The sequence below is a fragment of the Astyanax mexicanus genome, chromosome 8 (genome assembly GCF_023375975.1).
Source record: "Astyanax mexicanus isolate ESR-SI-001 chromosome 8, AstMex3_surface, whole genome shotgun sequence".
Taxonomy (NCBI): domain Eukaryota; kingdom Metazoa; phylum Chordata; class Actinopteri; order Characiformes; family Acestrorhamphidae; genus Astyanax; species Astyanax mexicanus.
The window spans coordinates 23,262,706-23,275,438 of NC_064415.1; the positions used below are offsets into that span (position 1 = coordinate 23,262,706).

A 12,733-nucleotide genomic window follows, 5' to 3' on the forward strand; every position below is an offset into this window, starting at 1 on the left:
AACTCCTCTCTGATCAATCTCTCCACACCTCTACTTCTCCTTCTCTCCTCCTCCTCCTGCAAACACTTCCTTTCCTTCTCTTCTCTCTCTCCCTCTCCTCATCTCGTCCCCTCTCCTCTTATTCTCAGGCCTCTTCACATTCCCGTTCTCCACATGTCCCCCAAGCACAGAAAACCTCATTTTCTCCACTTCCTCTTAGGGGAGGCAGAGAGCACGAGAGGTCAACAAGCGTGTCGCAAACCATCCTGTCTGAAATTCACGCTCGCACCTCTGTCCCGGCCTGCAGCTCTCACAGCCACGGGTTTACCTTTTCTCGTTGCCGTAGGATTTCTGTGCAACCTTGGCGTGCAGGATCAGAACGGTTTGGTCTCCTCGCTCCTTCAGATAGTTCCGCATTGCTTCTCTGGAGGGAAAGACGCAGGAAAAAAGGGGGGGGGGAGAGGAAAAAAAAAAGACAAAGAGAAAGTTAGTGAACTTCTCATGAAAGGCTAAACTACATTGAAACAGTGAACAGAGATTGATTAAAAACTCATGAGCAATCAAAGCAAAACTCTTAACCCTTCAAAAGCATTTCCATATTCCACTCCGTCAGTATTAGCAAGTATTCCACCAGAGGTTAATGAGGGCGGGGCTTAGTAAGGTGTGGCCAGTGTAGAAATCAATTAGAAAGTCAAATTAAAGTCAACCAGAGACTTTTAGCTTTGTTTATCACTATGTGGATCATTGGAACTGTCAACATTTGGAAGGTCGCCACCCACAAGTCCATATGCAGAGTTCAAGCTGTGTCGGATACTAGGATATACCATTTGTGCCTTTAAAATTTGTATCCGCACTCGTGGCTTCGGCAGCTGCATGACCGGGATTCGGAGGGCAAGCTGCATGACCGGGATTCAAACCAGCAATCTCCTGATCATAGTGGCAGCACCTTAGTCCGCTGGACTACTCGGAGCCCCTTTATTTGTGCATCTTGTTAATCACACCTTTTATTTCGTTTTAATCATATTTATTTTGTTATTACACTCAATCACTTAAAATGCAAAACATTTTTTGGAGATGAAGATGTATTTTGTCACATCTGTATTATTTTAAATCATTATAGTTCATATGTTGTGCTATTTAAACCAGTTGTATACTGAATAGATATAAATATATACACAGAAGTGTTTTTTTTGTGTGTGTGTGTGTGTGTGTGTGAAAATTAGTTGTTTTTTGCATTTTCCACACTAAGAAATTATGGATTACAAGAAAATCTTTAAATTTAGTTCACTTTAAAAGTCAGTGGGGGAAAAAAAAAAGAGTTAAATTATTAACCTAAAGTTAAGATACACTAATGAGGAATGCGCTTTTCCTGCTCGCTCTTGATTTTGAGGTAAAGAGGAAGTGCTTCGATCTGGTCTTCTTATGAGCATGCTTGTTCAGTTTTTATTACACGTCATGCAATTTAATCTGGATTAACGTGTGTATTGCGTTGCATTAACAAATCAATATTGTTCTTCTTAATACTTAAGCGATTAATAATGGATATTTAAATGTAAATAGCATAATAAAATAAAATAAAATTAATAAAATTAATTTATTTGTATATTTCTGGTAGCAATAACTTTAATAAGCAATAACTAACTGCATCACAACAATATTGTGTCATTGATCAATACAGACAAAAAAAATGCTTGTACTTTCCTGTATTTTATAAAGGGATAAATTATGCAAAAGTTATTTTTGCATAAACAAAAAATAATCTACCTTCTGAAATTAAACAGCTAAAACATCAGTATGTTCTATAAACCTGGTCACGTGATTAATATCCACTGTGATATATACAAATGAATGAAGCCAACGGCAAAACGTAGCAGCAGATATAGTCATACTGACTTCCTTTTGGGGATGTTTTTGGTTGTTTATCAGATTTTCATGCAAAAAAAAAAAATACAACATGCTCATCAGTGTTTCCATCTCCTTTTAACCAAGACATAAAGAAGGTATTCTGAAGTGTGACCTGATTTTATCATTCATGCAAAATTGAAAGCGGAAAAAAAAACACTTTTAAGCTCATCCTGACTGATGTGTGTGAGCGCGTTCAGAGGTGCCTACAGCTTTCAGAAGACATTCAGTTTGTTTCTTCTGTGTAAGAGCGAATGAGACGCGAGGGTTTGTGTTGTCCAGCGTGTCTGTTTAAAAAGAGAGAAAGAGAAAAAGAAAGAGAGAGAGAGAGAGAGAGAGAGAGGGGCTGCAGAAAGGCTCCATGTGCTTTATAGCCTAAACCTCAAGAGCCTGACTCGAAACACAGGCCCAGCTTTGATTAGCCAATCCTCTGGTGAGAACAAGTATGTGTTGCTTGCAGAGAGCATACGAACGCCATGGCCAAGAACCTCAACAGCTCAACAGCTGGGGGTCTTTAAGAAAGGAAAAAAAAAAGAGAGAAAAAAGTGTGTGTGTGTGTGTGTACAAGAGTTTGAGGAGAAAGGGGGGGTAATGAAGAGGGCAAAAGGACATAAACGAGCATTGCTGTGTGTGTGTGTGTGTGTGTGTGTGTATATGTGTGTGAGAGAGCAAAAGAGACAAAAAAAGAAAAAAGGATAGAAAGAGAGAGAGAAAGAGAGAGAGAGAGTGTGTGTGTGTGAGCGCGCAAGAGTGAGGAGAATCCAAAACCTCTTAGCTCACGAGCAAAGAATTCTGATTTGGTGTCAAATGTTACAAGATCAGTGGTCCAATTACTTGGGTTGACTAACTAAAAACAGCCCTGCCTAAGTACACTTAATAATCTCGCGCTTAACGCGAGAGCGCTTTGCTTTCTTTCACAAACATGAAAGCAGCGTGCAAAGGCTCATTACATCGCTGAGCCAAAAGCACAACGTGTTGAAACGCTACATACTGTAGCTTTGACACTGGCGTTCCTCTCAGGAACAATGCAGAGCGCTGCAGAAGATGCACAGTCGGCTAAATACGCTCGAGCATGCACACACATGAAACGCTCCATTTGCGCAGATGTCAGTGACACCTGACACGCCAGAGTGCTCGAAGGGACCCGGAGACGGAGAGTGTAACGGTGGGGGCAGCTTCCCCTCGCCACACAAACGTCCTCCGCACGCTCGAGTTAGACAGTCCTTTGTTATGGAAAGCATGAGGGCCCCCTGAGACGTGGAAGAGAGAGACGGAGGGAGGGAGGGAGAGATGGAGGGAGAGAGGGAGGGAGGGGGTGAGATAGAGAGGTGCAAGAGTCACCACCGCACAACAGTAAGTAACCCTTACTGGACTGGCCTACAGCAACAAAGCACAAAGACAACATAGACAACACAGCCGACAGAAGTACAGTATAGACCAGTCCTCAACACACACTTATACACACTTCGACAGACGGAAAGATCATCTATGTAGTATCTATAAGTTTCGGACGATTTTCAGACAAAACATGCCAGCGTTTAATCGAATAACGTCTACAGCAGCTTAACGTAAGCTTGACTAAATGAGACTCCTTGGTCACTGTAGGAAGCTGCAGTTCCTTGTTCAACTGCTAGATGGAACTATGGAGCTGGTGCACAGCTGCAAACACCCATTAACAGCCAGCTTGGCTCAGTTAGGGTTGGTTTTCGAATCACTCATATCGGTAGAATATAGGGTTGCACGATATATCGTTTAAGCATAGTCATCGCAATGTGAGCATGCGCAATCGCAAGACGTGCGATGTCACATTAGGCAATTAAATCAAACACGTCACGCTGCAATGTTTTGATTCTTGACACAAGAAGTAGATACACAGAGCTGTCTCTGTGTCTGTGTAAGTGACAGGCTGCTGCTGCCTGAGAAGCGTTAAGGTGGAGGGTTGGGGTCGGCAGGAGTAAACACGAGGTAACTGCATGGCCTCCATCCACATGTGTTGAAAGCTGTGCACCTCAGTCCAGCACAGTTTTGCAGCGCAGATATTTCCAGTTACAGCAGAATTCACGCTTTTAATTCCAGAAAAACGCTCTAAGTTACCTTTTAAAAAGATTACTGCTGTTTTGCTGTTTTCCTCAGGTTTTGAGTGCTCAGCACCGACTCAGCTCTTGATCGGCCCAAACATGAGACAATGTACGGGTGGGGACAGGGCTGGTGACGTCATGGGCCCTGCACTGTTAAATATTGCAATATGTATTGTCCAAAAAACAACATTTGCAATGTAATTTTTTTTTTCAATATCGTGCAGTCCTAGTAAAATGTGTAAAGCTAATGTGTCTCTTGGACAAAGGAGAGTAAAGACTAGAGTTACACCACTAACCAGATATCCCTCTTCAGAGTGCACCTTTTAACCCTTGCAGTGAGTCATCACTACTACTACTACTAGCAGCAACAAAGCAGAGCCAACAAACAGCACTAACTACAGCAAACAATGCATACCTTATTAACTTTAATCAAAAATTACAACCCAGACAAAAAGGCTGAAGGAATCACAATCAAAATATAGCTCTGGATGAGGTGTTTTTTTTTTTTTTGTGCTTACATTACACAGCATTTTTTATCACTTTGATTCCAAAAATGTAACAATAATACATTTTAAGACACAATAATTAGATGACTGGTGATCGAAAACTGCCCAAAAAACATTGACTGATCCATCTTTACACACTCAACTCAACGCAAACAGTACTAAAGTCAAATATGTCACAATTTTAAATGGTTCAACACCACTTTTAAATGCTTCCCATATTATAACACATGATGTCAGAGGCCAGTCCTCATGATCTAAATAACAACCTCTGTAATGGACCAAATATTGAACGCTGAGGAACGCCACCCAGCCTGAAGGGAGACGCAGCTCTGATCAATTCCTGGAGAAAAAAATGATGTCATCCTCCTGCTGCCTATGTCATCGGATATCTCTGATACACTGTATGACCTGTCCTGTGAGCAGTGTAAAGGGTGCGTGTGGAAAAAGGATGCTCAGGAAAAGAAACTGTAGTACTGACAGATTTCACAAGAGAGATTCTTAAAGACTCAAAGATGTTTCCTTTCAGTGCTTTGAATTGTTGTACGGAATTTCCCAGTGTTGGCAGCCCTCGTGCCAGTTTTATCACCTCCCAAATATGACTGCCATTGCTTTTAGCTGACTCATCGGGTTACATATGTGATTGTTCATCAGTTAGCACAGCTCTTTTATTATATTTTAAAGCAAACATGGCTGGGGGACATCACAGGCAAAGTAACAGTAAGAAAGCAATGATAAATTTTAAGCTCATCTTAAAATTACTTGAATTACAGGTAAATTTAAGCTGCAAGTTAAAAAGTAAAAGGTTTTAACAGTGTGGATTAGAATGGTATTGGCGGAATGTAGTGGCTTAACTATGGTAAAGTAATGTTTGGTGAGTAAAGACCAATTTATACTTCTGCGTTGAACCTACGGGGTGGCCTACACGACTCTGTGCATCCTATGCCTAACCCTCCATTCACACTAGAATGAGACAAGTCGCATTTGTCGCTTGTGGGCGTGTCAAAGCTCAATACGCGATTGTATCATGGTCCAGCATCCAACAAGAAAAAAGGCACAAAAATATTGTACTGCTTCAATAAGCCCTAAAAGAATATTAGTTATTAACTGTGTGTTTATATGTAATATGTTTTTGTTCATATCACTAAAATAGTTAAAAATAAATAGATTCTAATTAGACATGGTGAACTTTTTTTTATTTTTTTTTTATTTAAATATAACATTCATCATCTATTCAGAGAGCAGAAGCTTGAGGACCTCGGACCGCCTTGTTTTGATAGGTCCGAAGAAATGCTAGAAGCCAATCGGGTTAGAATTTTGCTTCACGGGGCGCCAAGTGGTCCAGCGGTCTAAAGCACTGCCACTATGAGCAGGAGGCCGCAGGTTCGAACCCCAGCTCATGCAGCTTTGCCATCAAGCTCCCTCCGGGTGGGTAGATGGCGCTCTCTCCCCACATCACTCCTATGGGGATGTCCACAACACAGGGTGTCTGTGAGCTCTTTTACCGATGATTTGTTAAGAAAATTTCAAATCCGTGTCGCTTGTCGCTCTGACGCTTTGTCGCATGTCCCCGCTCGCTTGCCCGGAAATAAAACTACACATCGTTGACACAGACAGCCGCAGCTGTGATTGGTTTGCCGGGCCTTGCGTTCTCGCCCACACATTCCCGCCCTCACAGTTTAAACTGCAAAGCGACACAGTGCCGCTGATACGAGCACGTAGAATGTGTGTAAAAGTGTGAATTGGCCTTTAGAGCTAACACTGTCTTAGGGTGCTTTCACACAGACCATGTTCAAAAGTGGACAAATTGTTGGTGCACGCCTTGCTGGTGCATCTGTGACCAAGACAGCAAGTCTTTGTGATGTATCAAGAACAACGGTATCCAGGTTAATGTCAGCATACCAACAAAAAGGACCAACCACATCCAACAGGATTAACTGTGGACGCAAGAGGAAGCTGTCTGAAAGGGATGTTCGGGGGCTAACCCGGATTGTATAAAAAAAAAAAACAGAAAACCACGGCTGCCCAAATCACGGCAGAATTCAATGTGCACCTCAACTCTCGGGACAATAAATTATTGCGGTCTAAAACTAGGTGTTTCAGTTTCATTGTCCAACCCCTGTAGATGCATTAATTTTTAAATTAAATGTGCATTTTTCCTTCTGAAAGTCAAAGGTCTAGTCTGGAATTTTAGCAAGAAAACACAGTAACTGAAAGATGTCTTCCACACAAATTATATTTCCTGAAGAAATTATGCCAACTTGGTACCTCATGTATATTGTTTATGGCTATTAGTTAAAGTATAGCAGTTGCCTTAACGAAAAATAAAATTAGAAAAAAAGGCTGTGCCCATGCCACTACACCATCTCTGCCTTCTCACTGACATCTGTATTTAATGAAAGCAAATCATATTGTAATACCACACCTAATTACTTGCTAGCAAATATGAGTAAAGCTGTCAGACTTTGCAGTCCTGTTTAAACAAAATTAGAATTCCATTTGCTTGTTAGGCTGTAGAGTTTCTCTGCCACTACTATTGGAAGCGCCAAGCTACATATTTGAGTGAGATTTCAGATTTTGAGGCTAGGAAACTTGGCCTTTATGAGCATTTATTATCCAGCTTATCCACATTCAAACAATGCTGAGAGGGACAAAAAAAGTAAAAAAAAAAAAAAAAAAAAAAAGTCTTATGAAAGAACTTTAAAAATTACAGAATGGGAAAAACAAAACAAGCAAATAAGCAAGAGAAAGAGAAGAAAAACTAATTAAAGGTCTTTGGTCCAACCCGAAACCAAAAGCCAAGTACAAATTTCGCTTTTTAAAACATCCAGGATTGTAGGAATATAAAAGCAATAAGGCACAGCACATTTGTTCTGAAACTAAATTTTAAAAAGTGATAAATATATATATCAGACCAAAGCCAAGAATGTCATGAGCTTGCTTTTCTGCTGCTCTGATCTGAGGATCTTAGTTCTGCGAATTGGTCAATATTAATTAAATTTGTGTTTTAGATTAATGGTCCTCAAACTGTTATGTGCACCACTAGTGGTGAAGCATCCCTTTAGCATGGTCTTTACTAAATGCACTAAATATTAATGACAAATCTAGAAAGTTTAGAAGCTTTTCTAGATTAGTTTAAACAGCTGAATTAATCACACTACTATAATTTGCCATAGTTTGGGAACCACGGTTAAAGACCATACATCCGTAAAATGCAAGCAAGATTAACTGGTGCTGCTCATGTTTTAGCCATATGTGTCTAGACAAAAATTGTCTCAAACTCAAACATTAAAACTGTACAAACTAGACTATATGGTGCACTTAAAATCCTTTAATTGTCCAAATGCTGTTCAGAGGCGAGTATATTGACTGTAGCCAAATGTTCAGAACAGAAATCTGTGTAGATTAACATCCAGTGATTGTTTGACTTTAACTTTGTTTTATAGGTCTTGCTGCTGGCTGCTGAATTAGAAGGAAAACAAGACAAAACCCCTGTTTCTTATTAGTGACGAACAATGCGCCTTATAATCCGGTGCGCCTTATAGTGTGAAAAACACGGTACACATATCACACATTAAACAGCAGAACTTACCATATTTATTAGGCATAGTAATATCATTCACATCAAAAACCTGAATAATTTTACTTAAAAAGACAGTTAGCATTGTCAGCTAGCTGTTAGCCACCTCAACTGACACCAGCAGTCTGCTAACCTAGCTAGCATTGGGCTGGCAGCTACATTCCAGTGTTTTGAGGGTAATAGACCACTGAAGTCGTGTCGTCATTTTGTAGTCGGCGACATGTTGTTTATGCCCATATTTGGGATTCCGTGTCTAAGTGGTCCAAGTCAATAGCAAATTTGAATGGGCTTTTTAAAAACTGGCCTCTGTCACATTCTGTGGTAAATAAATATTTTCAGAACTATGTAGTCTGTGTTAGAGCTTTAAAAGGCAGATAATAAGAGAAAGTGGCTTTCAGTTCAGCAGAACTGCCCCGAAGGGTTTAGTATTTAATTACAGTCATTAGTTTATACTAATGACAACACCTGACCCAAATAATCAACTAACAACTAACTAATCAACTAACTACCTGCCCTCACTGAGGCGACAACGAACCAGAAACACCAATTTAGTTCACTGCATAATAAAGAGGGTAAATGTTAAAACATGTTACAGCTGGTTCTGGAGTATCACTGACCTGTTTTAGTGATTTAATGCTGTGAGACTATCAGCTCTCCTCAGTAAGGGCAGTTAGTTCATTAGTTGGCTCAGCTGTGTTTAATACGCTGTATAGTTACGGCCGGAGTTCGCTGGTGTTGCGCCGAAAATAGTCTCCTGCTTATCTCTGCAGCTAGGCTGGGAGGTCAGTACACTCCTCTGTAGCATTAGCTTAAAGTTAGCATTTTTCTCATTACGACTCTTAACCGATCTCGTAATTCAGAGGATCCAGTGATGTTCAGGAGTAAAATGTACACAGAATAAAACGTACAGGGGTCTGAACAGATTTATTTACCACAGAATGCGATAGAGGCGGGTTTTTGAAAACCCTATTCATTTATCTCACATGGAAAAAAACGCTTGGACACGGAAGCCGTTCGAGGACTACAGAATGACACAGGACTTCAGTGGGCAATACCCACATAAACTATAGCTACTGCTTCATAATTAAAGTCCTCAGACCAGCATATTGTACACCAAGAACAATATTGAACATCCACTTTTGTTTACTTAATTTGGATCATTTTTAATTTTATTTTGACTTTAGTAATTAAACATTTAATCAAAATTTGGTCAAATACATATTATATTAAATCTCTTAATATCTGCATGCATTTTAAGTAGGACTGGTATGTGTTATTATAAAAATAGTTCGAATAAAAAATGTGAAGTGGTGAAACCAACAAACCAGTATGTTTCTCTAAGGTTGCACTTCAAAGGAAAAAAAACTGTCCAAATCTGTTCTGGCGTTTTATGGTCACACACCGGAAGCAGTGCTAATGTGCATGACTGGATGCACCAGATAAACATGATTCACGTTCCAGTACACAAACGTAACTGGGCTCAAAACACCGCCTCCAAGTCCCCCTGAAAAACACTCAAAAACGCAAAGCGGTCATTTTCCTTTTATCAGGCCGTCAGTAAAAGTCTTATGGCGAAACCATGTGATCCCATGCAAGTCGCCTATCGCTCCCTGGGATCAGCTCTGTGGCTTTGCCCCTGAACACACACACACTGCTCGCATGCGAAGGGGAAGCCACGGCAGCATGTGACCTAATGTGCAGCAGACAAAAACCACACGCACTGGGCTCAGCTAACTACTCCCTCACGGAAAAGATACAGAGGGCCTGGGCTGCTCGCCCGCCGCACGTATACACATGTAACACTTCTGATCAATTCCTTCTGTTCTACTCAAGTTTTTTTTAAAGAAGTTATTCTGTTTAGTATAGACACTTAAATAAGCTAATTAGAAACTAATTGGGCAAGGTAGCAGATAGAAATAAACTGATCTGTGTTTTTTAGGGCTGATTTCAATCTCCTTTCAGTATGATTGGTCTATAGCTGATGCAGATCAGGGCTGGATGCTACAATAACTTTTCAGGCAAATGCAGGCAAACTTGGCGAAGCATCTTCGTGCAGGTCTTCTGTAATGTGCTGCGCAATGAATGTGCTGCGGAATTAAACACATTCAAAACTCTGTTTTCATTGAGTCAGTCAGTAAATTCCTGTGCAGAACTGATGCTGATGATCTACCGCGAACCTCTCAATCACTTTGGATGTGATTTCATTAGTCTTCCAACTCCTGCTGTTGTACTTTTGGTGGTGGTAAAATGTGGCCTGTACTAAATTCTGTGCGTTTTTGTTAGCTCTGCTTGAGTATGCAGTATTCACTGTACGGGCTGAAAGATGCACTCTTAAAATGGGTATCTGGTTAGTGGTGTTTGAAGTCGTACTTTGCTTCCTGAAAAAAGGCACATTGGTCGAACATTTTCCATATATTCGAGTTAAGTGAGAAATCAACAAAACCAGAAAAATTTGTGCTAGCTCCGTAGTTCAATCTAGTGGTCAGAAAAAGGAACTGCAGCTTTTTATGACCAAGAAGCCCCTACAATGAGCCTAGCACAAAGCTACTGTAACCCTTAAAACCTGAATATTACAGTACCTAATCATGTGTCAGGATTGGCCTTTTAGAGAAATACCACTGGGTTCCATTGTGACCGAAAATCAGCCACTTCTAGAAGCAAAGATCCTCAAGAAAGGAAGAAAATGAAAGGAAATATGAGGGTAAATACAAAGGGGGCAACGATTATTTGATATAATCAGCAATATCGATTATTCAAATGTGTCGACTTCAAATGTTCGTTGTCGACTAATCGTCAATTAGTAGAACTACACAAATTACTAGGAACAAAAACCCGGCCTGCGTCTCCAAAACAGATTTCACATTTCCTCACTAAATATCAGCACCTTCCACATTTAAATGACAATGTTCTAGACATTTGACGGGCATTTAAATCCCACGTTCAGCTGGTTCTATCGCTTTGAACAAATAGTGAAAGCAAGCTTAGAGGGAGGGCATGGCAGAAATAATCGCTGACTAATTGATTAGTCATAAAATGAACTGGCAGATTACTCGACTACTAGAATAATTATTAGTTGCAGCCTTAGTAATCACTGGTCAGCATGCTCATGGCAAAGTGAATTATCAAATATAGTGGGTGGTTGATGGACAGCTCTTTCCGTTTCCAAAGTTAAGCAGATATTTAACATTCCTCGACCCAAAATATGTTACAGTAGGCATTAGTTAGTTAACACCACAATGTGTGGTAATGATCATGACTGGTGGTTTCTGTCTAGAATTGTCCATGCATACAGAGTAACAACTCCTGCAGGTCATTAAGCGTTCTAGCTCCAGTCCCAGTACAAGACACTGGTTCCATATACTCCATACACTAATTCCATTTACTTTCTTTCTTTGTTTCAGAGAATTAGTGTATTATAAATTTGTCATCTCATGTCGTGAAACAAAAGCTCTTCATCACCTACAGCAGATTAATCTGTTCCTACAGTCAACAGCACTGGAGATTATTGCTTATTCATGGCCAGTGATCAATTGTGAGTGAAGAGTAGACAGGGAGGATGACTCAGACGGCCACAGTAGGGGGTTAGAGGCACCAGTGAGGGGCTTCATTTGATTAGTTCCTACAGATGGAGGCTACATATCACTGTCACGCAAAAGCCTTTTTCTGTTCAGGAAACAGAAAAACATTAACATCCTAGCCTTAAATAATTTCATATTAGCTCCTTTTGAAGCATTTCCTATTGGTCCCCTCATCATAAAACAATATAAAGAATCACAGCCAGACTAGAATATACTACTATAAATGTATAGACTGGATTCTATCCACTGACGCCCTGAATGACTGCTAACTCCCCACATAACTGTAAGGCTTTAAAAAAGCAGCATTACGCAAGAAGTGGTATTGGAATTTACCTCCAGTACACAAAGTATAACAAGAGAGAAACCAGCACTAAAATCAAATAAGTTGCGACTGGATGAAAAATGCCAAAAAAGAAAAACAATTTTGTACATTTACCTTGACTTAATTAATTGTAAAAAGTATGAAATTAGGAGTGTGCCACATCATATTTAATGCATTAATGTTAGCAAAGAATCTGACAATTAAAAAAATATATTTTTGAAAGCAGCATTTACTGTATTATTTACTGTAATAATGTATACTTGTTTGTTTGCAGTTTATATATATATATATATATATCCATAGGCATTAAATATGCTGCACTTTGGTTTGTGGAAAATGTCTGTTGTTACATTACTTTATTCTTGTTGGATTTTTTATTTTGTTACACTATTAGGTCTTTGTAAGGTACCGTTCACGAAACAAGACTGTTTGTTAGATTGTTAGTTTCTTTATATTTATACCTAATAAAACATTTATATTTATTTTGTTGCAGTTGTGTATTCTCGAAATTCAATGTTTGTCATATCGCCAAGTATATTGTTATCGCAAAATATCATCATGATATTATTTAGAGCCATATCGCCCACGCCTATTATGACCCAAGATATTTCAGGTTATGTCTGGTCAACATGATTTATTTGTTAAGATTTGTTAAGAACATCCATTCCTGAGGCTAAAGTAAGTTGGGGCAAATAATGCAAAAAGCTGTATTTTAATCTTTGATTTTACCAAATTGAAAACCTCTGGAATATAATCAAGAGGAAGATGGACGATAACAAGCCATCAGACCA

The 12,733-nt window shown here is 39.7% G+C and overlaps 1 protein-coding gene across 2 annotated transcripts in view; it reads right to left on the reverse strand.

Moving 5' to 3' along the window:
* rbpjb (recombination signal binding protein for immunoglobulin kappa J region b) overlaps positions 1-12,733 on the reverse strand; it is a 78,370-nt gene that overhangs the window by 21,236 nt on the left and 44,401 nt on the right. For both annotated transcript variants that reach the window (XM_007248003.4, XM_007248002.4), the window contains one exon: positions 308-403. In XM_007248003.4, coding sequence (XP_007248065.1) covers positions 308-403 — 96 coding nt within the window. The remainder of the gene's footprint in view (positions 1-307; positions 404-12,733) is intronic.